At 41.1% G+C, this 21,299-nt stretch overlaps 1 protein-coding gene across 1 annotated transcript in view; it reads right to left on the bottom strand.

Moving 5' to 3' along the window:
• snd1 (staphylococcal nuclease and tudor domain containing 1) overlaps positions 1–21,299 on the bottom strand; it is a 170,756-nt gene that overhangs the window by 120,242 nt on the left and 29,215 nt on the right. Inside the window, exons 12-15 of the mRNA XM_056367694.1 lie at positions 11,877–11,977; positions 10,238–10,348; positions 8,543–8,615; positions 4,347–4,488 (exon numbers count right to left, since the gene is read on the bottom strand). Coding sequence (XP_056223669.1) covers positions 4,347–4,488; positions 8,543–8,615; positions 10,238–10,348; positions 11,877–11,977 — 427 coding nt within the window. The remainder of the gene's footprint in view (positions 1–4,346; positions 4,489–8,542; positions 8,616–10,237; positions 10,349–11,876; positions 11,978–21,299) is intronic.

Genomic DNA, 21,299 nt, shown 5'->3' with positions numbered 1-21,299 from the left:
CTTAGTAAAACTGCAGTTTTCTTGCAGACCATGATTCACTGAAGCACATACAGTATGTGTGTCCACCATCACTAGACGGCAGCGTAAACTCTAATGCACAGCAAACTCAATTTGTTATTTATTAAAGTTCAATATTAGCTGTAGGTTAGACGTGAGCATATTTGCAGGGACTGAGATTTTTACCTCTTGCAGCAGGCACAGGGGTTATGGTGGATGACTGATGTGTCTGTGAGCTGACAGCTCACAGCCTATGTTTAGGTTCAAGATTATAGCTTATACTGCTGTAAATTTAACACCAATGAAGTGTTATTAACCAAAGTTATCATTTCTTCCTCACCAGCAACACCATCAGGTGACAGGCTTTAAAATGTGTCTCAAGGCGTCCACACATCCTGGCCGCAGGTTTCTAATAAATGTGTGAATCTCAATGAGATGCAGTGCTGCAGACCCAAACAAGGACACCAATATATAGAGGTCACAGCAGAGCACAACAACATTTTATTTGTAGATTTTTTTTCTGACTGACTTGCAGCGAGGCTAAACTTTTTTTTGCACACAGACATATTTTGGGGGAACAAGTCTACAAATTTTCTGCTCCACTTCTCCACCATCTTTCCATCTCCTGCACTCACACACTGCAGGAAGTGAACCAGGTGTACACACGCTCACAAACACAACCGTATACACACACTCAGATATCAAAAATCAGACAAATGGCACTAAGCCACAAACTGTGTGATGGCTAATGCTTCGTGCTGACACTGTAAATCTCTGTGTCCGAGTGATGGGTGTTTCATCTTTTTGACAGACTGCTGCTCAACATACCTTTCTGAGTAACTTTCAAAGTACACTTCACCTGCTGTGGCCTCCATCGGAAACTCTGTGAAAGCTACTGAAGCCAGTAAACTTTTACAGCCTTTTCACTGCTCGGTCTCCGTTAACTTCAACAGGCCTTTATACCCACGTACTTCACATCAATTGTACTTTTTTGTCTTCTCTTTTACTGCATCCCCTTCTTTTTATCCCTCCTCTGTCCTTTCTGCCTCCACGCCTCTTACTTCACCTCCTCCTCCTCCTTTCATCATCCTTCTATACCCTCCCCCCACCCTTCTTTTCGTTTCAGAAACAGGATGACTCCTTTACCCTTATCAAACTTGCATACGCAAGTGACACTGCACAGGCCAGCAAGTGAGGGGAGAAGAATGGAAAGGTGATGTGGGAGGGAAGGGAGCTTCCGTTCAACTCCTGAAGCACACCTCCGGCCTTCTTTGAAGCACAGGCTTCTCTTGCTACCCTTTGTTTCCTCATCCCTGTTTTTCTTTAAGCACTGTCTTTGTCCGTCAAGGAAAACTCTGGAAAAGGAAGGAGACTATATGCAGGGAAGATACTGAATCTTTGAGGAGCCTCACTGGAGAAAAAAAATCCTTGCAATGAGTGGGGTTCGGTGTTAAATCAGGACAAATAATATGGCTAAAACAAGGGAAAGAAATGCTGCTGGCGAAGCAGGCTAGGAGTTCAGATTCAAAGATGCCTGTACTGTGGTTTTTTTTTGACTTGCAGTGTTACATCACTTACTGCCTTGGGATCATTTCATTTGCAGCACTACTTTAAACAGTTTGTTCTTCAATGGCCTCCCACGACATTTTGAAAGAATAAAACTCTGGCCATGATGAATACAATATGAAGAAAACATGGCTAATGAAACGGATGACTAATGCAAGACTTCTTTTAACCACAACATCCTTTGAATATATTCTCCATTTGTCTGCATGCAGTAAATGTTTACTCAGCACATTGGGATTACTAAACAAGACAGCTCAGCTTATAGAAAACATCTTTTAACCTTTAACACAAAATAAATGGGGTGATTATAAGTGATGATGATACTTAGCTTTGTAAAAGTAATAGGAAGTTATGATTAAAACTTAGTTGTAAAACCATTGTAATGTGACACAATGTATTAAGGCTTTCAGTAGCTCGTCTGATGTATTTTTATGCGTACATACACAATGCATTACATGTGTGTCAATGTACACTTTCCAAAATCTCTTTTAATTGAAAAGCTTCACTATTAACTACAAAGAAATGTAATGAACATGTACGCAAGCACACAGGATACAACACTGCTACTGTAGGTCTGATGGGCCTGTTTAACTTTAAGGTACTGTGCTTATCTAAAACATACATGTCTAATATCAATTCTCAACACCTCATTCTGTCACCGATATGCAATCGTTTTAAGAGAAAAGAGCCTCTGCTGTTTCATACACAGATAAACACAAGAGGCTTGGAGCGGCCGATTTATCATGCACGTCATTTCAAACACAGTCCATGGTGCAGATGATGGTGACTAAAACATGGAGCGATAACTTTGACAGGAAAGAGAAAGTGGAAGGAGATAGGGAGCTCATGGAGATCACAGGTAGAGAGATAATAAGAGGATGTCTGTGCCTTCATTTCATGTATGGTTAAAGGTTTAACATCACTTATCACAAAGAAAACCATGCATACAAGAACATGCAGGCGCAGAAACACTGACCACCCACCAGACGTAATATCTTATCTCATAAACATCTAGTCTGAGAGAAGAAAACAAGATGAAAGGTGATGACAAAAAAAAGCGTGCACACACGTGCACGCACACACATACACCTATGAGGAGAACGTTCTTCAACTAATACAGAGGAGTCTAATTGGAACAGAAGTTAAAAATACACAAGATAGCAAAGGGGATCATTTGTATCAATCAGCACTAATGCAGCCTAATGTTTATATTGTAGACAATATGTGTTGTCTCATTTCCAGCAGATGAATCTTTTCTTCTGGGGACAACCCTAATCAAATCTGCACAGGGGCTATCAGCTCTAATGTGCTTCTTACGATTTGCTAATAACCTTTGATTGAATAAAATCATTCCAAAAGTAGACTATGTAATCACCATCTCACACATACCTAACATTATGTTCTAAGTGTTTACACTGAGCATTCTTATTAAGCAAGAAATGTGAAACGCAAACCAGTGTTATAAAAAGCTTACTAAAAGCTACTATGTGCAGATTGCTTATTGGCAGGGGTCATGTCAATACATCAAGTAGCAGGCAGTGTGAAAAAAATCTGATTATGAAAACCATCAGTGGAGAGCAAAGACAATCAGAAGCAAATTACAAAATTAATGCATCAACAATCCAGCCACACATAATTAAACTGAATCAGAGTTTGTCAGAAATACATTGTCCTACTGGAAATGGAGAGGAACTGTATGGCGGGCAAATGTCAGACTGAAATGGAAAAGCATTGAAACAGATTTTTATTGCAACAATAACAAAGAGTATCATCTGCTGTGGAAGGGATAAGCAATCTCACCATTCCCATGATCTGAGAGGATGTGCAAATCATTGTTGGCTGCCAAGATACAGTCTCAGTGTTTTTATTACTAGCACAAACTGTCAAGACAGTCAAGGAGCGTAAATAAACGACTGGACCTGCTATCAAACACTGTGTATTTCATCCCATCTGCATCTTGCCCTAGACTTCATACTGTTGTTTTTCAGCCTAGAAATGGGTAGAAAAGACAAAAAAAAAAAAAATGGACGCATTTTTCTCTAGAGCAGCAACAATGGATCGTTTTACATCGATTAATCTTCCCTGTTATTTTCTCAATTATTTGTTTTGGTGTCACTGCCAGTGATGTGAAGCTTTACAGTCTAAGATATAAAGTTTTCACAATACAACCTTCTCAGATACTTTAAGTGTAAGAGATAAATAGAAAAAAAGGCAGCAACAAGTGGGTTTTGTGCTTCATCAATGAAAAGAAATGATCAAGTTCATACACCGTTAAAAAACTGCCAATCCACGGGAGTTTTAGCCTCCCTTTACCTCTACACGTTCGCCAGTTTCTAATGAAGATGACAACTGCAGATAAGCGGTGAAGGAGTGAACAGGAGTGTATTTCAAACTTGGCACAGAGCCAGAGGAGGGGTGGGGGGAGAAGTGAGGTCAAAGGGGACACACGCTTCACGACAACCCTGGTGTTTTGAAAGAGAGTGAGCTGCGGTTGGCCAAGATACACAGCTACCCTCTTGCACCGTCACAGTCTGCTGCTAAAAGGTGTGGCGAGGGCTTGAACTCTGACTTCCTCGCTGGTAGGAGTCACAACATGGCACATTCTGTATGCACTAGCTGCAATACATACACACTTTGAAAAGAAGAAAAAGAAAAAAAAGATATGTAGATGAACTTTTCCACAGCAGCAACTAATGCCTATAAAACAGACCCAGAAGTGAGTCAATTGGAGGACTCTGAATTAAGCGACCTACGCATCAGGAAGGTAAAAGAGCTCTACCCACCGGCAAGGAGGAATGTGATGAGGCAGGTTTCTTTGGGCATGTACAGCTTGAGGCGGGAGCCGCTGAAGACGTATTCTACCACAGCTTCTGACCGGCCAGCCCTCTGCAGGAAGGGCAGGAATTGCTTGGCTTTCTGTGTTTCCTAATGGATTAAGAGAGAGACAGAGAGAGATGACGTGAAATAGTAAACAGTTTTTTTAGGACAATTCATTCACAGACAGAGCCTAATGATTTTTGTCAAAATTTACAGTATAATTCTTTTTGACAGACAAAGACACCTTGATAACACTGTGCAAAGGAGGTTTTTTTCAAGTGAGTGCTGAAAAAAGAAAGCACTGAAACCATTTGTCAAAAAAAGTGTGACAAAAATCAACCTGGATACAGCATCTACAAAAAAACTCAGCCAAATAAAATATAACCAAAATAGACAAGATGGACCAAATTGGTTTATTGACGACAGAATCTGTGGGCTTTTTCCAGACATCTTTAAATCTTGGTTTGGCCTAATGAAGTCCACTCCGCTTCTCAGTGACACGTCTGGAACCTCTTGCAATCAAAAATAATTCTCTCCCTTCCTGCCTCCATCTCTGTCTGCAAGGGTGAGTCACTAGAACTTATTGGTGAGCGCAGGCCAAAATTACAAGCAGAGCTAAATCATGTGTATTCAAGCAGGGCCGGTGATGCAGTGGCAGGGAAGATCCATAAACGATAAAAAAAATAAATAAATAATAATAATAATAATTTAATATGTGCCTACTCCAGGCATGAGCATGTAGGCACAACAGACCAGTGAGTCACAGAGCAGGGTTTTGTGTGTGTGGCAGTGGACATGGAAGCAAGAGCAAAGGCTCAGAGAGAAGACAGAGTTTAAACAAGGAAAGTCAGACCTGACAAATATGTTCTCCATTTTCTACTTTAAGTGGATACAGGAGTTCAGACTGGTACCAAACCAAAAACAACAAAAACACTGATGTGACATGTTTTAGGTGACATTTTTCTTTCAACACACAACACATTAAGCAATAACAGAAAAGATGGACATCATGCAACAGATGTCATCAGTGGGACTCAAAAACAAGACATTGCAAGTAAAGGCTATATGTTTTAGCCATGAGCTGCACCACCTGAACTCCACCCACTTAAGTCCAGAATAATCCCTTGAGTGGGAGACAACAACAAAACCAAACACTTCTCGTTCACACAAAAACATTTTCAGCACCTGCAGTGTGTGGGCTGTGCAGTCTAACTTGGTTCAGAAAAAAGGAAGAGACATGAGAGGACCTCATTATGCAACCTTTAGAGGTATGAGGTGAGTCAAGTGCTTTATCCACTCTCCTCCCACCACCTCTGTTCATCTCCTACACTATACGTTTATAAACCTATCTCTGCTCTATTTGTGACTGCATCCCACTCAATGTACATAATCCCTTTCAGCAAACCTTTACCACCGAGCTGACGTATAGGAGTGTGTATTTCCATGTGTGTGTGGGGATGTGCCTCTGCACGCGTACAGTTGTGTGTGGGCGTGTATCACAGAGGAGAAAAGAAAAGAGGGGAGGGAGGGGAAGGATGTGGGGGTTGGGAGGCAATGTTGCTATTTTTGTCCTTTTATTAGAATGCTCATTACATTAGCCTAGCCATACAACTGGTGCATGCGTGTGTGCACACACGCCTACTGGCGCTGGCTGGCAACAATCCTTGACTGTGCTGCAAATCCTGTGTGTCCTTTTGAAAACTGACAGAAATGTTAAGAGAGGGGAGGAGCTGGAGGTGCATATAACGGCACTGTCTTGAACCGCTGACACAGTGGTGCTAATAAGGGAGAGTTTAGAGGGGCTCCATGGTGCTGTTGTGCATGTCAGACACAAACACATTACACAGCACAATCATGTGAAAATATACAGACCACTACAGCCTTTGCAGGGTTACTGGGACAGTTTTTAATGAGTTAGACGTGTGAAATCTCCAGTCGGACGTAAGGGCTGGCATATATTGCTTTTTCTCTATGTTATTAAAGTAAATTAATTATTGAGCACCTCCCTCTGCATTTACTCCCAAGTCATTGCTACACATAGGATGTGGTCAATTTAGCTAGTTAAGTAGGGTCGGGGTTTATAAGTATAAAATGCACTAAAACCCCTGATGAAACAGCAGAGTTACTCAGTCAGCACAACAATTCCCCACCATAATTATTTTTTACAGGGTCCAGTAATTTATCTGTCCTGCTGACACAATAAGACATAGGGAGGTTATGATGGTGACAATGTGGAACAGCATAACAGAGCAGTTATGCAAAGGAACATCTGACCTATTAGCAAGATTCTAAAGTCCTCTTGGGTTAAATAGTTTTAATAACTTAGCTTGGTCAACTGCAAGCTGATGACACTTTAACCAGCAACTTAGAGAGCATGTTCATGACCAGAAAATATGGTTGATCACTCTTTAAAAAAAAGACTAAAACAGAAAAAGAGAGCCTGATTAATTTAACCACATGTCTCTCCTGAGCCTACAAGTACAAGTAGTACAAGAGAGCTCAAGTGAGAGAGACAATGAGGTGCTAATGTTTCTGAAGTTCAATTTTGAGTCATTCACAGTAGACCATCTAATGCCTTATCATAATGTAGAAGAGATGGCCAGTCGACAAGTACAGAGATACAAAAAGGCACTCAAAAGATTCTGAACAAAAGAAGGTTACAGCTGTTACATCACTATCTTTCTGGTTTTATACAATTTCCAGTTATTAGATGATTTCATAAAAAGTGTGAGGGTGATAACACAGTTAACAGCTGAGGTCATTTCAAATAAGCGTGACTTCTGACATGTTTGTAGGTGGAAACTGGGTGAAGGATTATGCACTTGTTGCACTAGCAAATGCTGTAGGTTTCTCAGGTAATCTACACAAATGGGGATAGGACATGGGTGAATAATGTAAACTCTATAAGGCCTTGCCAGAGAAGCTCCTCACGATCAAGGGAAAAAATGAATTTATCAGAAGAAAACACACTGCGATCCATGCCCTCCCTAACCCAACGAGGGAGTTAGTGGAGGTAGAGGTTGCAATAAACTGAAAATTGGGGGAGAATAGAAAAAATAAATTGAAAAATACAGAGCAAAAAAACGAATACGTCTAATCTGCAGACAGTTACGTAAGACATTACCACATTTGATATTACTCAGGTAAAAAAAGAAAAAAGGTGAATTGTTCAAATGACTTCAATTTTCAATACTAAAAATAAGCCAACAGCAAGAAGAGTATCTAACAAGCTACCATAACCATTATGGTGCCAGCATTTAGAGTCCTTGTCAGTGCCACCAGTGCACATTTTATTTGTCAGTGCCCTCCGTGTGAGCTCATCTAACCCAGCCACTCAGTTTCACAGCTTTAGAGTGATACAAAACTGTGGCATACAGTAAGTTAATAAAAACTGCACTTGGGTATAGAAGTGCACTCTGACACCCTGGAGGTCTACACCTTTCCTGGTAGGTAGGGGAACCTCAAAAGGTGGTTAAAGGAAATATAGCTTTAGGAATAAAAAGGAGTCTCAATAATTAATATTACTAACTAACTAAAGCATGCCTGACAGAATTCACATAATTACAGTCTCAAGGAGAGAGTGAGCATGAGGTGAGCAGAAGTCAAGAAAATATATGGTGATCAAAGTAAACAAAAAAAAGCCATAAAACAGAAACATGCTGAAAAAGAGTGAGCAATGAGTAATGAGCGATTGATGCACAGAGATTTTATGGGTTCCCCGCACTAATGTTCATTTGGTGAGCACTCCCAATCAGACTTCATTAGCCAAATGATGCCTCTATCAAGCCCCTGGGCACACGTAAACAAGCTAGGACCAAGCACCACTGATGGTTTTATTAATGGCGCTGATTATTTTTAGAGGCCGCTTCGTTTCTTTAAGATGAGGAAACCAGCTGTGAGGATCAGAGATGTGGGGGGTGACTCGAGGATTATAGATTGTCTTCTGAGAATTATTTTGTGTGATAGAATAAGTTAGTGGCTTTTGGGCATTCAGAGTCTGATGCTTCTTTGAGAGTCATGGGGATTGCGTGTAAGTGAGTCCACAGTTAAAAATATGAAATTCTATCAGTGCATACTAAAAGATGTATATCCTATTATACACATCATGGAAAAGCTTTCAGACCCTTGTGCAGCATATCCTGTGTATAGAAAAGATACCTACCCCAGAGATATCAGCCACTCTGTGGATGGGAACCTCCTTCTTGCTGTGCAGACCTTTCCCGTTTTTGATGGCCCTGCAGTCAGTCAAACCACAAAACACACGCACGTCACCAACACAGCTCGAGCACCATTATAATACATTAAGAATAAGGCATAAGGCTGGAGGCTTAACAGACCTGGAGAAATGGGAGGCTCTTTGAGTAACTGCTGTAGATACAAAGAAGATGGTATTGTGGCTTTGGAAAGCAGGATGTAAATTCATACCAGTTTTTCTTCCCCGAACTGCCATTACGGTTTCAAATGGAAGCGCTAGAGGGAGGATTTTTTTTTTTCCACCCAGATAATCTATAGGCTTGAGATGGAAAGTGGAAATGGTAGTGGAGAAATTACCTTGGAAGACATATTATTGTAAGAATGGAGGGATGAGGAGAAGTGGAGAGACATGGGTTGCTTCTTTAGAGCCAGCTAGGGGGTTTAGTGATGATGACTGGTGCTGGTGATCACTGCCTTAAAAAGCCTCAAGGGCCAAATGAGATCAAGATGACCACAGTGGTTGCGGCTCTGGAGTGGATAGATACCACCTCTGGGTCAATGGGATGCACACCATTGCCTCCAAGATAGCGTGTGTACATTTATGAACGCATGTATATATGTGCATTTAATAGCCAGGAGAGGGTTCCTTGAAGGCTGCGGGCCATTGGCCTCCTGCAGAGGCAACTAAAAATAAAACCAAGGCTATAGACAGAAACCTCTCATCAACTCTAATAAGACCCCACCAGGGACTGAGAGAGAGTGAGTAAGAAAGGGGGGGGGGGGGAGAGAAAGAGAAATGGGAGAAGAGAAGACACAGAAGAGCAAGGCCAAAGAAGGACAAAATTGAAAACAGCTATGGTGGAGAAATAAGGACAAAATGTGCAAAGGAAGAAAGAAAGCAGGAGGAGGGAGAGAGCAGAAAGAGAGGGCGGGTGGGCAGTGACACTGCACGAGAGAGAGAAAGAGGGGAGAGGGGAGAGAAAGTTAGTCTTATAAAAAGAGGCTGTGGCTGCATCTGCTCTACCTATAGCCAGCAGATCTTAATCTATGGCAGAGTAATAAAGCCTGTACTAAATCTCTCTGCACCTCCATATAATTATATTCATAGGGCCTGTGTAAAGAGAGCCTCTGATTTAGCATCCAGCACTTGGGAAGGTGTATGTGCGTCCAGGCATGTACAAAGAAGGAAAAAAAAATGACAGCAATGACATGTTTCCTGTGGAAAAGGCAGCAGCAGCTATGATAGGCTGTGACATGTGATGGTGGCACTGCTGAAACAAATTCTGAAAACAATAAGTGAGATGATTCACCTGTGTCATGTTGAGTATAACAGCAAATGTAAAAGCATTGAAAAAAAAAAAAAAAAGCCTCAAGGTCATGTTCAATTCTCCTCCACTTTGCAAGAGCAGCATCTGTCAAGGTCATGCACGACTCGTGGATGGTAGAGCGTGAGCGCGTGTCTGTATGAAAGGGTTTGATGAAAGAGTGTGCACATGCATGCATTTTTATTTGAAACAAAAATGTGCCTTTATGAGAATGAACGTGCACTTGAGAGACCCAAGAGTGTAGCTGTGTAGGTTCATGTAAAAGGGATATGGAAGGGGTGAGTGTGAAAGCATTTTGTGAGAAAGAGAGTGTGTATAAATGTGTGTGTGTTCCTCACCGTGCCTCTGCGGCAAGCAGCTCGTCGTAGTGGGAGGAGCGTTGGTCGTCATCCTGTCTGTATCTGATGACCGTGGCAAGGCCTTTACTGACCAGAGCCTCTGCTATGTTACTAGAGAATGAGACAGCGAAGAGAGATTACTTTAATAAAAAAAAAAAAACAACAAAAAAAACCCTTGGCCTCATACAGAATCCTATGTGAGCTAGCTGACCAAAAAGAAAATAAGGACATGACAAATCCCAAAGGTGGCTTTGCTAAGGAACAAAGGTCACTTAAATGTTGACTTTGCACACTTGACTAACCGCTTCCTCGTCATGTTACTGATGCACAGAAAAGAGGATGAAGGGCAGAAAGAGGGGAGTATTGTTGTGCTTAATGCAGCACTTAGTGGTTCGCCCTCGGACATCGGTGTTCTGGTTGAAGTGTATGGGAAAGAACTGAAGGGACAGGAAGGAACTCTTCAGAAATGAGCTTGTGTCATCGAGTGCATTTGTCTGTCCCCATGTTGCAGGTACAAACACGATCTAACAGCTCTGGTTGTCAACATAAAATGTTTTCTTGATCTTTTTGTACAACTACATCAATAGTTCCTCACACCTTTTACTGTAGCATGTGTTTATAACTTGAGTAAGAGTCCACAAAGTCTGAAGCAGAGCCCATTCCTTTCAAAACATGCAATTAAACTAAGCACCACGTCTCCTATCACAAGGAGGGAAATTGTGAATAATACAATACAACACAAGACAAGGTCATACAAGGTCAAAAACATCCACCCCGCTGAACACCTCACCCCCTGACCTCAAGACTCATGGGGGGGGCCACGCCAACTGTTATCTGTGGAACAGAACGGCTGGTGTAATTGGCTGATGCTGAGTTGCAATTGGCTGTTCACAAGGCCGGGTTCTGACCTCTGTGTATGCATGTACGATCAGAAACAAGAATACTGGTGTGATGACGAAAATGTGCAAATGTGACTGTGCTTTGTGCTTTAATTGATACAGACAGAGAAATCCAGATGATAAGTGTAGTTTTCAACTGTTTTTTTGTTTTTTTTTTGAGTGAGAACTTCTGAAGGTTCATTTCAAGTCATGTGGCATTAGAGCTCCTCTATCCAGTATTGATTAAATTTGAACCTCTGAATACTTTAATAACGTTTTTATCTGTGTAAAAATATATGTTTCAAATGAATAAGCTGCATTCCTTCAAAGCAGTGTTTGTAGATAGAAAATAATTGCTTGTACTGAGGCGACCCTTCTCATGAAAATTAAAATGCAACAAAGCACTTTCAGGTTACTTTGTGATTCACGGGGAGATTACAAGTTCTAAGTAATTACAAATGATTATTCTGCGTCACCTTAGATCAGATGAACTTAACTTTTAAAGTTTCACACAGAGACACAGCAAGTGTAATAAAATGAAATGTGTTAGTGAAGGGTCTCACTGCCAAATCACATACTGTTTTATCTGTCAGTAAGGGCTGCTTATTTGTAACTAACTCCTTCTGGAAGCGTAAGGTAGTGGAATAAAAGGCATGTTTCATTCATGCAGCAAGCTAGGCTTAACTGTTAAACTACGGGAGATAAAACCTGAATAGAAAAAGAGAAAAAATAAAGTGGATGATTCAGGGTTCATTACTTACATGCCGCCAATTGTGACCGTAGCACAGGTGCGTTCTGGGAAGGCAGGGGTGCCTTCTCCTGGACCGGTAGCTGCTCTGATGTAGTCCACTGTCACATTGACCTAAAGGGGCACATAAGGAGGAGAAGGTCAAAAAACACAGCAAGAGTACAGAGACAAACTGAAGGCAACACCAGTTACAGTAATAATTGGTGTAGGGAGTGTTCTGACTTGAGTGTGGGTCTGTGTGTTTGTCCCAGTTCTCAAGGTCACCCCCAGTCAGTGTGAATCACGTCAGGCAGCACTGTAGATCTCCCCAGAGGAGGAGTATTAACACACAGTGGGTGTATGGGACCCCACACACACACACACACACACACACACACACAGGGAACAGTGATAGAACCCAAATAACCCTACACTGTGTGTTCTCAACACAGCTCCCTAGGGACAGACTACAATCCACCAACCCTGATGATACAAATTTGTCACTCAGCTGTGTGTGTGTGTGTGTGTGTGTGTGTGTGTGTGTGTGTGTGTGTTTACATATCCATGGGCATTTGATGGGGAAAGCCTACTTTGAGGGCCAGACAGGCAGACAGCACTGACAGCCACACGAGTCCACACAATCGGCAGTTTAAGAGCTACATGTCAACCATGTCAGACCATGTGATGGGTAAAAAAAAAAAAATAGTATGGGAAAGTGACTCTTCATCACAGCATCATAGCGTAGACACAAGTCAAACAGAGACAAAGCAGACAGACCCATTACAGGGACATGAAAGAGACGCCAACCAGGACATGGAGCGATGTTGGCTTGCCATTACATGGACGGGATGAGGACATGGTGACGTGAGCAAGGAAAGAACTGCCTCTGTCAAGGCAGAATAGATGTATTGTAGTGAATTGTTCAGCAGGAGGAGATGCCTTCATTTTAGGTGCAGGTGAAAAATAAAAGGATGATGGGAGATGGATTATGGTTTTCCAAAGCCACAGTAGGCTGCACTGCTAACTATGAAAAAGTGCGTTATTGAAAAAGTTTTATAGCACCAAAACAAAAGGTGTCAGTACTCGCAATGGACAACAATGGAGTTTCAGTTTTGTGTTGGACAGATGGGTACAGAAGGTTTTTGTGCTGTGATATTATCTCAAATAGGGTCGGGCGATATGACGATATTAGATCGTGAAGGATTACAACGTGAAGACAATCTTTCAAACTGCAGAGATCGTGGGATCGTCTAGGGCACATTCTATAAATTGCAGTTCTATGCTGATGCACCGACGCACCAGACGTATTGACATCGTCAACCTGACCGACCAATCATAGCGAATTACGGGCAGTGACGCACTTTCCTACCCGCCTCCTTGTTTGTGTGTATAGCGGTAGCACATGGAGAGCAATGGCTGAAAGCCAAACGGAGTTGGTCGCTAAAAAAAATTCCACCTCCATTATATGGAATTGGTTTGGATTTTCTGCAACTGATCAAGCGCAAGCAAATGTAATTTGCAAAGTTTGCACAGAAACCGTTCGCACGTTGGGTGGTAACATGACTAACCTGTTTAATCACCTGAAGCAGAAGCACCCCAAGCAGTATGCTGAGAGCCAATGTTGTTGTTGTTTACCTTAAACTTTACGTTGTTTGCACATGGAGGCAAAACTGCGACTATTTGAAATAAAATCTTTTAAGAAAGGTTCTTTGGTCTAAATTGTCTGTTTTTCTTTTTCCAATTTAAGATTGTGATAAAATCGAAATCGTGATTTTATTTTTTTTAAAATCGTGATATGATATTTTTGCCATATCGCTCACCCCTAATCTCAAATATGAAAGAGATGGGACAAAATGGAAATTTAAAATCAAAGATTTATATAAAAACCATAAAGGACAGTTGTATCTTTGAGCATTTCCCCTGTACTACAAAAAAGTGGCAGCAACGTCTACACAACAACTCCACACATCTTATTTAACCTTTACATCCCAGCTGAGACAACATTTTCATCCAGGCTGTATCATTAGCTCAAAAATCAACATCCCCCGCACCATAATGTATATTAATAGCACCCATAACCTGACTAACCGTCATATTATCAGCAACAGAATTGGTTTGTGATTCTCTCAGCAGTAGAACATTATGTAATGTCCCCGCTTTTAAAACATCCGCAATTTCATTAATTTTGTAACCATGCAAATAAGTCATTCTCATTGTCATGAAGGAAATTATTTTATCCTGACTCCCTCAAAGCTTTTAATTTCCTTGTGGTCCAAACACGACAGAGTTTCATGTCTATTTAGACTTACTGAAACATGAAGCCTTTCAAATTAGGAAACTAGAATCACTGCCTCGCAGTTGTACGCCTCCAATCACCAACCAGTCAAGCTGCAGTTTACATCCATGTCTGTCCAGACCTTGTGTAGTGAAGACGTCATCACTTTATCCTATTAGACGTTTGTGTGAAATTTTGTCATAATTAGTATATTAATTCTATTTACATGAATCCAAAACCATGTTTTATGAGGTCACAGTGACCTTGACTTTTGACCACCAAAATGTAATCTGTTCATCCTTGAGTCCAAGTGAACGTTTGTGCCAAATTTGAAGAAATTCCCTCAAAGGTTTTATATACACAGAGGCATAAAAAAATTTTGCAATGCTCTTGGTTACATTTCTGTTTAATGTCAGTGCATGGCCAGGCACGGCTCACTCAAGGATGCAGTACAAACAAAGCAATGAGAAACAGGAGAACCCGTTTACTAGTTGAAACAAAATAGGAAAAAGAGGAAAGACAAAAAAAGAAAAAGGGAGGAAGAAGATCTGAGGAAGAGATTTAAACACACGAGCAAAACATAACGCTGGATGCTATAAGCTGTGAAACCAGAACACCAGTAGTTCCCCATTAAGTGAGGTGATGACAGATTATAAACTTTGACCATGCGATGTTAGATTAGAGGAGTTCCAGCCCCATTCTCCACGGGCCATCTAACAGATCTCCTGATAAGGCAAAGCCATCTATAAGAACCCCCAGAGGACAGTGAGATGGAGGGGAAGAGGCAGTGGATGGATTAGAAAGTGGGGGAGTGATAAGGACAAGGACAGCAGAAGCACAAGAGAAGACAAAATGTGTTTGTTATGCCATTGCGACAAGTGACATGGAGAGATCTGGTTTGATGTGCCAAATGTTCATACATGTAATGAGTAAAAAAATTAGGGATCGACCGATTATCGGCCGGGCCGATTATCGGCGCCGATATTCAGCATTTTGACGCATATCGACATCGGCCTTTTTTAAAATTCGACAGCCGATAAGAGATCAATTTAAAACTGGGTTATTTTGGCTCTGATGCAGCCGCGCCTCTCTGTCTGCTGTCACTACTCTGTCGCCAGCATTGTCCCACCCACAGCACCATCTGATTGGTTACAAGCAGAGCCACGGTAACAGCCAATCAGCAGTGTAAGCTGTGCATGAACAGACCTTACACACACGGTGGAGAAGGTCCGGAGAGCAAATACTTGTTTTGAAGGTAAGTTAAGGCAGCAGAGTTTCCCGAAATTGTAATAAAAATCCCAGTCCTCTACAACTCACAACTACTAGTAACATGACTGTGAGCCCATTAACGTTATATAAACATAAGCGGCAGCTCTGCTCGCTCGCAGTCCCTCCAGACGTGCCTGTTAATCACTTGAAACAAGGTTGCTGATAATATCGATATGTCCGGTTTTATTGCAGGGAAGCCCGTCGAGGTGAAGGCTGGTTAGCTTTTAGCGTAACGTTAACCCATCGGTCCGCGAATCTAGATGCTCAGCAGACTGTAGCAATGGGGAGACTGTCTGTTATGGTAGAGAATAGTGTGTGTTTGTGTGGAAGTCACATGAGAAACTCTACAACTCACGACTACTAACGTTACTGTGAGGCCCAATACGTTGGCGGCAGCTGTCTGTTCCTACGATAAACACTGATTATTAAAGTGAAGATGCTTTAGGCTATTTAGTGTTTAATCCCTTGAAACAAGGTTACTGATAACATTGATACTGAAATAGTTATAAAAGTAAGAAGTGTGTGTGAGAAAGAGACACAGAGAGAGAGAGAGATTGCAGGGAAGCACGTTGAGGGGATGGCTAGTGAATAGTGTGTGTGTGTTTGTGTTTGTGTAAGCCACATGAGAAGCTGCAGAAACTGAGAGAAAACTGTAGGGCAATAATGGCTGTTTAACTACCAAGTACTTTACCTTTTTCTGTGTTGATTGAGAGATCCCAAGCAGCAGAAAATGACATATTGTTAGATGAAGTGTGTCCTGAAGCTGTCTTTGATAGTTTCTTGTAGAGAGGAGCAGGATATTGCTGTTCAAGACTTAAGACATAATGTAACTGCATTATAAAGCCTACATGAACTGCATTCTTCAAACTGCAAACTTCAGGGAACTATTTATTTATTTATTTAAATTTTCAGTTAACTTTATAAGAGATGCTGCTGACCCTGGGAACTCCTTGCACTTTTTGTTTTTGTTTGAACTTAAAACAAAGATAAGTGAAAGATTAACATTTCAGTTATATTGAAATTTTGGAAAACTTTATTTACTGTAGAAAACTTTAGTGAGCTATTTATTTGTTTAAGTTTTCATTTAACTTTATAAGACATGCTGCTGAGCCTGGGAGCTCCCTGCATTTTTTGTTAGAATTTTAAAACAAAGATATCTATTGTCTAAGAAAAAAAAAACTTTAACATGTTGCAAATCTGAAAAGCTGTTAAATAAACATATGATTAAAGGCATTTGAACAAAGTTAAGTGGAATTTTTCCATTATTCAAAATTTTCACGCCAATATTTTCCCTTTTATTGCAAATAAATATCGGCTCCAAATATCGGTTATCGGCCTCCTTGACTACTAATAATCGGTATCGGTATCGGCCCTGAAAAAACCATATCGGTCGATCTCTAAAAAAAATTCTGTGTTATGTGGCTTATCTGTTGGTATCTATATACAGACATGCTCATATACACGTGAGTGAAACAGAAACAAAGAAAGTTGTGTATGTATATGTGTTGAGGTGTATGCATGTGAAAGCTTCAACTAATATGAAAAAGATATTTTTACTCAAGCAGGAGGAACTCCCTGCTTGCTAAAATTAATTTCATTCCATGTGTTCTTAGTTGACAAGGCTTTCTCTCTACCAACATATGCTGGACTGTGATATAGTAATGAGACCAGTGCCGTGCCATATCATGACGAACAGTAATCATAGCCCAGCGTGGTCTCAGCATGGGTGGTTTTCCAGACAGGAGCACAGTGAAAGGCTGCTTGTCCTGATGAAGTGTAGGTGTTTTCAGGTTTGCTCAAACTGAAATAAGCACCTGTCACCTGCACCTTTTTATAACTAGGATCCCACAGGTAATTTATATTTGGCAATATTTTAAACCGACATGGTACGGACCAATCTGTAATCAAAGACATTGTTTTGCGCTGTTAGGGTTCTCAGTGAAACTGTAAATGATCACAGTTCAGCTGGCGCAGGTAAAAAAAATAATAAAAAAATGCTGCGCTGAGCTGGTGAAAAGGGGACATTAGACGTGCGAGCTTACACCCAGGTGTTGCCACAGCCTTACATTGCATCATGGATATTAGCCAATGACAAGTTAAATTTGGTCTGGGCATCTTTGAGTCTTGAAGAGGCAAAGAAAGATGAGAAAGAGGGAGAAATGGTCAGTAAGAAAATGAACACAAGAAGGTGTGTAAGAGAAGGCGAGTCAGAGAGTGAGAGAGAGAGAGTGTGTGTGTGTGTGTGTGTGTGTGTAAAAGAGAGGTGCTGAAGTTGTTGCTGTGTTTTAGCAGGCTGTAATCGCAGCTGGCTATCATTTAATGAAGTGAGCTGTGCTTGAAGGAAAAAACCTCAGGCTGGGACAGCACGACGTAGAGAGGAAGAGAGGGGAGTGAAGGAGGAAGAGGGAGCCCCATCTGGATTTTCAACCATGGGACTCGGTGACGCTTAGGTCGACACACTTTGCATCTGCTTGAACGCACACACCTCAAGCTTTCCCTCAAATCAAGTCTTTACTCTCACAAATACACACCACATCAAATACCACATTGCACACATGGCATTCTCAGCGCATGCACACCAATAAGAGGGGAAAACTCTGTTGCTAACAGTACTACACAAGCAGCTGCATAACAGGAGCCACTTTGAGCACGCAGGATTATCCGAATGTGCTCAACCCTGATAAGTGGCTTAATGCAACATTTCCATTGGACTTTTTTTCTGCTGAGGCTGAGACCCAGGCGCACAAGAAGCACTACTTATAAAGTTATCCAAATCAAGCTTTTTGGGATTATGTCACCATGCAAGCGCTGCCGTTTCAATGGGGGTGGGGATATATATGAGAAAGAGAAGGAGGGAGACAGACAGAGTGACAGAGAGAAAGGAGGAAAAGGAAAATGCCTCCGTGCATATTTAGCCTACCTTAAAGGGATAGTTCAGAAGACGTTTTTTGACAGAAGTACAATGAGTTACTCAAAGATGGTGAGACATGCCCCCTAAATGCAAACATATGTCAAAACAAATACATATGCCACAACTACTACTTTAATTACTTACTTAATTACAAGTTTAGACTTTGATTACTAAAACTGGTTTTAGTAGCTCTTATGTCTCATGTAGCTCTTTGGAAAGAAAATTAAAATGAATTTGAGAGTTCTGTCAACATGAAACTGAATAGGGAATATATAGTTGTTAGAGTTGATGCTGTGAACAGGACAAGATTTCATCACCACCTGAAGCTGTAAAGTCCTCTTTTAAAGACCAGTCCAGGTACTGCACCATTTCCTTTCTGCCTCTGAGAGCTATTAAATATAGACTCTGCTTGGCCAAAAAAAGGCAATCTTTTGAATATGGATATTAGATATGCTTTATAAAAGATCAAAAGCACCATGCTCTCCTTATAGATATGAGGAATAGGGGGTTTAATAGAAAAAAGCATTTAATGTAGCTTTATTCTCCTAAAGCGGAGCGGTGGCATTAAGTCTTTGAGCTTTAGCTCAGCACACTGAGACTCGTAGTTAATGCTTAGTCACGTCCTAGACGGTTTAGTCAGGGGAAAATCTGCTTGTTTCCCAATTCATGCAATGTATTGCACTCTTAGGCAGTCTCTGAGCTCTGAATGGGAGCGTTGTCAAGGGGAATACCTGCAGGTCAATCCAATAAGTCAACTTTGTGACGGGACAGGGCGATTAGCTCTGGTCAAGTCCAGTTTGAGCTAGTTGATGCAAAGGTACACCTTTTGTGATCCGACAATAAATCTGAAGTCACACCTCTGTAAGGGACTCAAGTTCTCTTCACCTTTTTCTTTCAGGAAGGACCCAGATCAGACAGATCAGTCAGAGTATTTCCTTTTAAATCCAGCAGGTCAAGCCCTAATTACCCCACTGCTGAGGTACAATCTTTGTCTTGGTTTGTGTCGGAGGAAAAAGAGCAAAAAAGAAAAAAAGAATAAGATAAAAGTGGAGTTCTCTGGAGCAAAATTTCAGGGAAAGCAGTGGTCTTAGAGTCTTCTAATGCTTACTGCTCCAAATCTGTCTCCATAGAGCTTAGTGTTCGGAGACAGGATGACAGTAAGTGGGTCGACTAAACTCCTCTCCTTGTTGGAGTGCAACATGCCTCTCTGTACACTTGTGCATCTACCTGCATCCAACTTGACAACTCAAGTAGGCCAAGGTAGCATAGATTAACATTAAAGCCTTGAGGGTTAGAATTGTGTTCGCAAATAAACATTCACCCATAGCGAGCTTGTGATCACTTCATCCAAACTAATTCTTTCCTGTTGCCAAGGCAGCTGACGGGTGACGCTTGTACCTTAAAAAACCTGCTTTTTTTTTTTTTTTTTTTTTTGGGCTCTGCAATTATTGAAAAGAAAAAAAAAAAATGATACATGGTGACAGAAGGTCTAATTCAGAGCTTTAGCCTTGTATCTTAGCAACAATAAAGGAATGGGAGGGAAGCAACGTTCCAGAGCTCTTCCGTTATTGATTTTCCAGAGTGAGGAGGGAGGAGGCTTTACTGCTGGCAAATGGGCAAGAGCTCCCCACTTAAACCTAACTCACTTCAAAGAGCTTACAAGCACACACTTGGGACCCCCAACTTCAATACTAATCAAATGTAGAGCAATACAGTGGCATATACTGTATGTATATGTATGTATACATTCAACGTAATGATGGAGAGGGCAAGTGGGAGTCCAGGTAGATTTAAATGAAATGCCAAGTAGAGATAAATGGTCATTTGTTATGGGTGTGGGCTGTGTTTTGACAGTTTGTTGTGTTGTTCACATGTTACAGGGTTGCATTTGCATTCATACTATACGTGGACGTACAGATCCCTGATCATCACCACCACCACCTCCACGTCCAACTGTAGCCTTAGTGATCAAATCTTTCAATACGTCATGGAGTGCCCTCCCACCTGTGTTTAGAGCTATCCACATGTGACTGAATCATCCAGGATCTATTTTAATGCAGACTGTGAACAGGGCCAGTGACGCACTCTGGTGAAAACATGCATACTCTTATTGCGCTTAAGACAGTAACTCCTTTTGACACATAGACAATCATGCATACTTTCCTCTCCGATAAACACTACAAACAGCAATTTGCCTGAGGCTTAGAAAGGCACAGGAACATTTTAGCTGAGTTGACTTTAGAAACACCCTCGAGTCTAAGCAAGCAATACTGTGAAATCAAACTCGGTGTAAAAACAGCAGATTGATCTGAGTGGTGTCAGATGTGGTCTGTGTGCATTTGTGTATTGAACACAATTATAAAACATGTAAAAGTAATTTAAAGCATGGAGTAGATATTTTAACCTCGTAACACATGCATGATTATTATGTACTGAACTATTTTATTCCATTATTATTCCTCCATTCCTTTGTATGGCATGTCTTTGATGAGCAAACAGCTAATAACCACAGCAGACTGGAATGGGTTTGCATGTGTAAAATCTTGTATGTTGTTGAGCTTTACACGGTTATATATGTGTATTATGACTTCATCGAAATGCATGTACCTACACCTTACACAAAGACAGACACAAGTCATTGTGTTTTAATGCCAACATGCAATTCTATAAACAAGCCCTGGTTGGTACTTTACACTCATCATATGGCCCCATATGAGGCTTGGTGTTGCAAACTTGCGCTACACACACATTTTATCATGATGCTACTGGCATATTTTGCCAAAGTGTTTTTACACCTTGACAAAGCTGTAGACTGCCTATTCCCATCATATATACAATCATTATCCCCCAAACACAAACACCGCAAATAAACAGCAGGATCATTATTCTCGCTTCACTCGTCAAAAGCCAGCTTACGGCTGAATTTTCTGTCATTAAAAAACATTAATGTGGATGATTAAAATGACTGCAATGAGAGGCTGGGACAGGGATATGAATCTCAC

Source organism: Seriola aureovittata, chromosome 22 (genome assembly GCF_021018895.1).
Source record: "Seriola aureovittata isolate HTS-2021-v1 ecotype China chromosome 22, ASM2101889v1, whole genome shotgun sequence".
Taxonomy (NCBI): domain Eukaryota; kingdom Metazoa; phylum Chordata; class Actinopteri; order Carangiformes; family Carangidae; genus Seriola; species Seriola aureovittata.
Note: the sequence above shows the minus strand (reverse complement) of the source record. Positions and strands in the feature narration are given on the sequence as shown.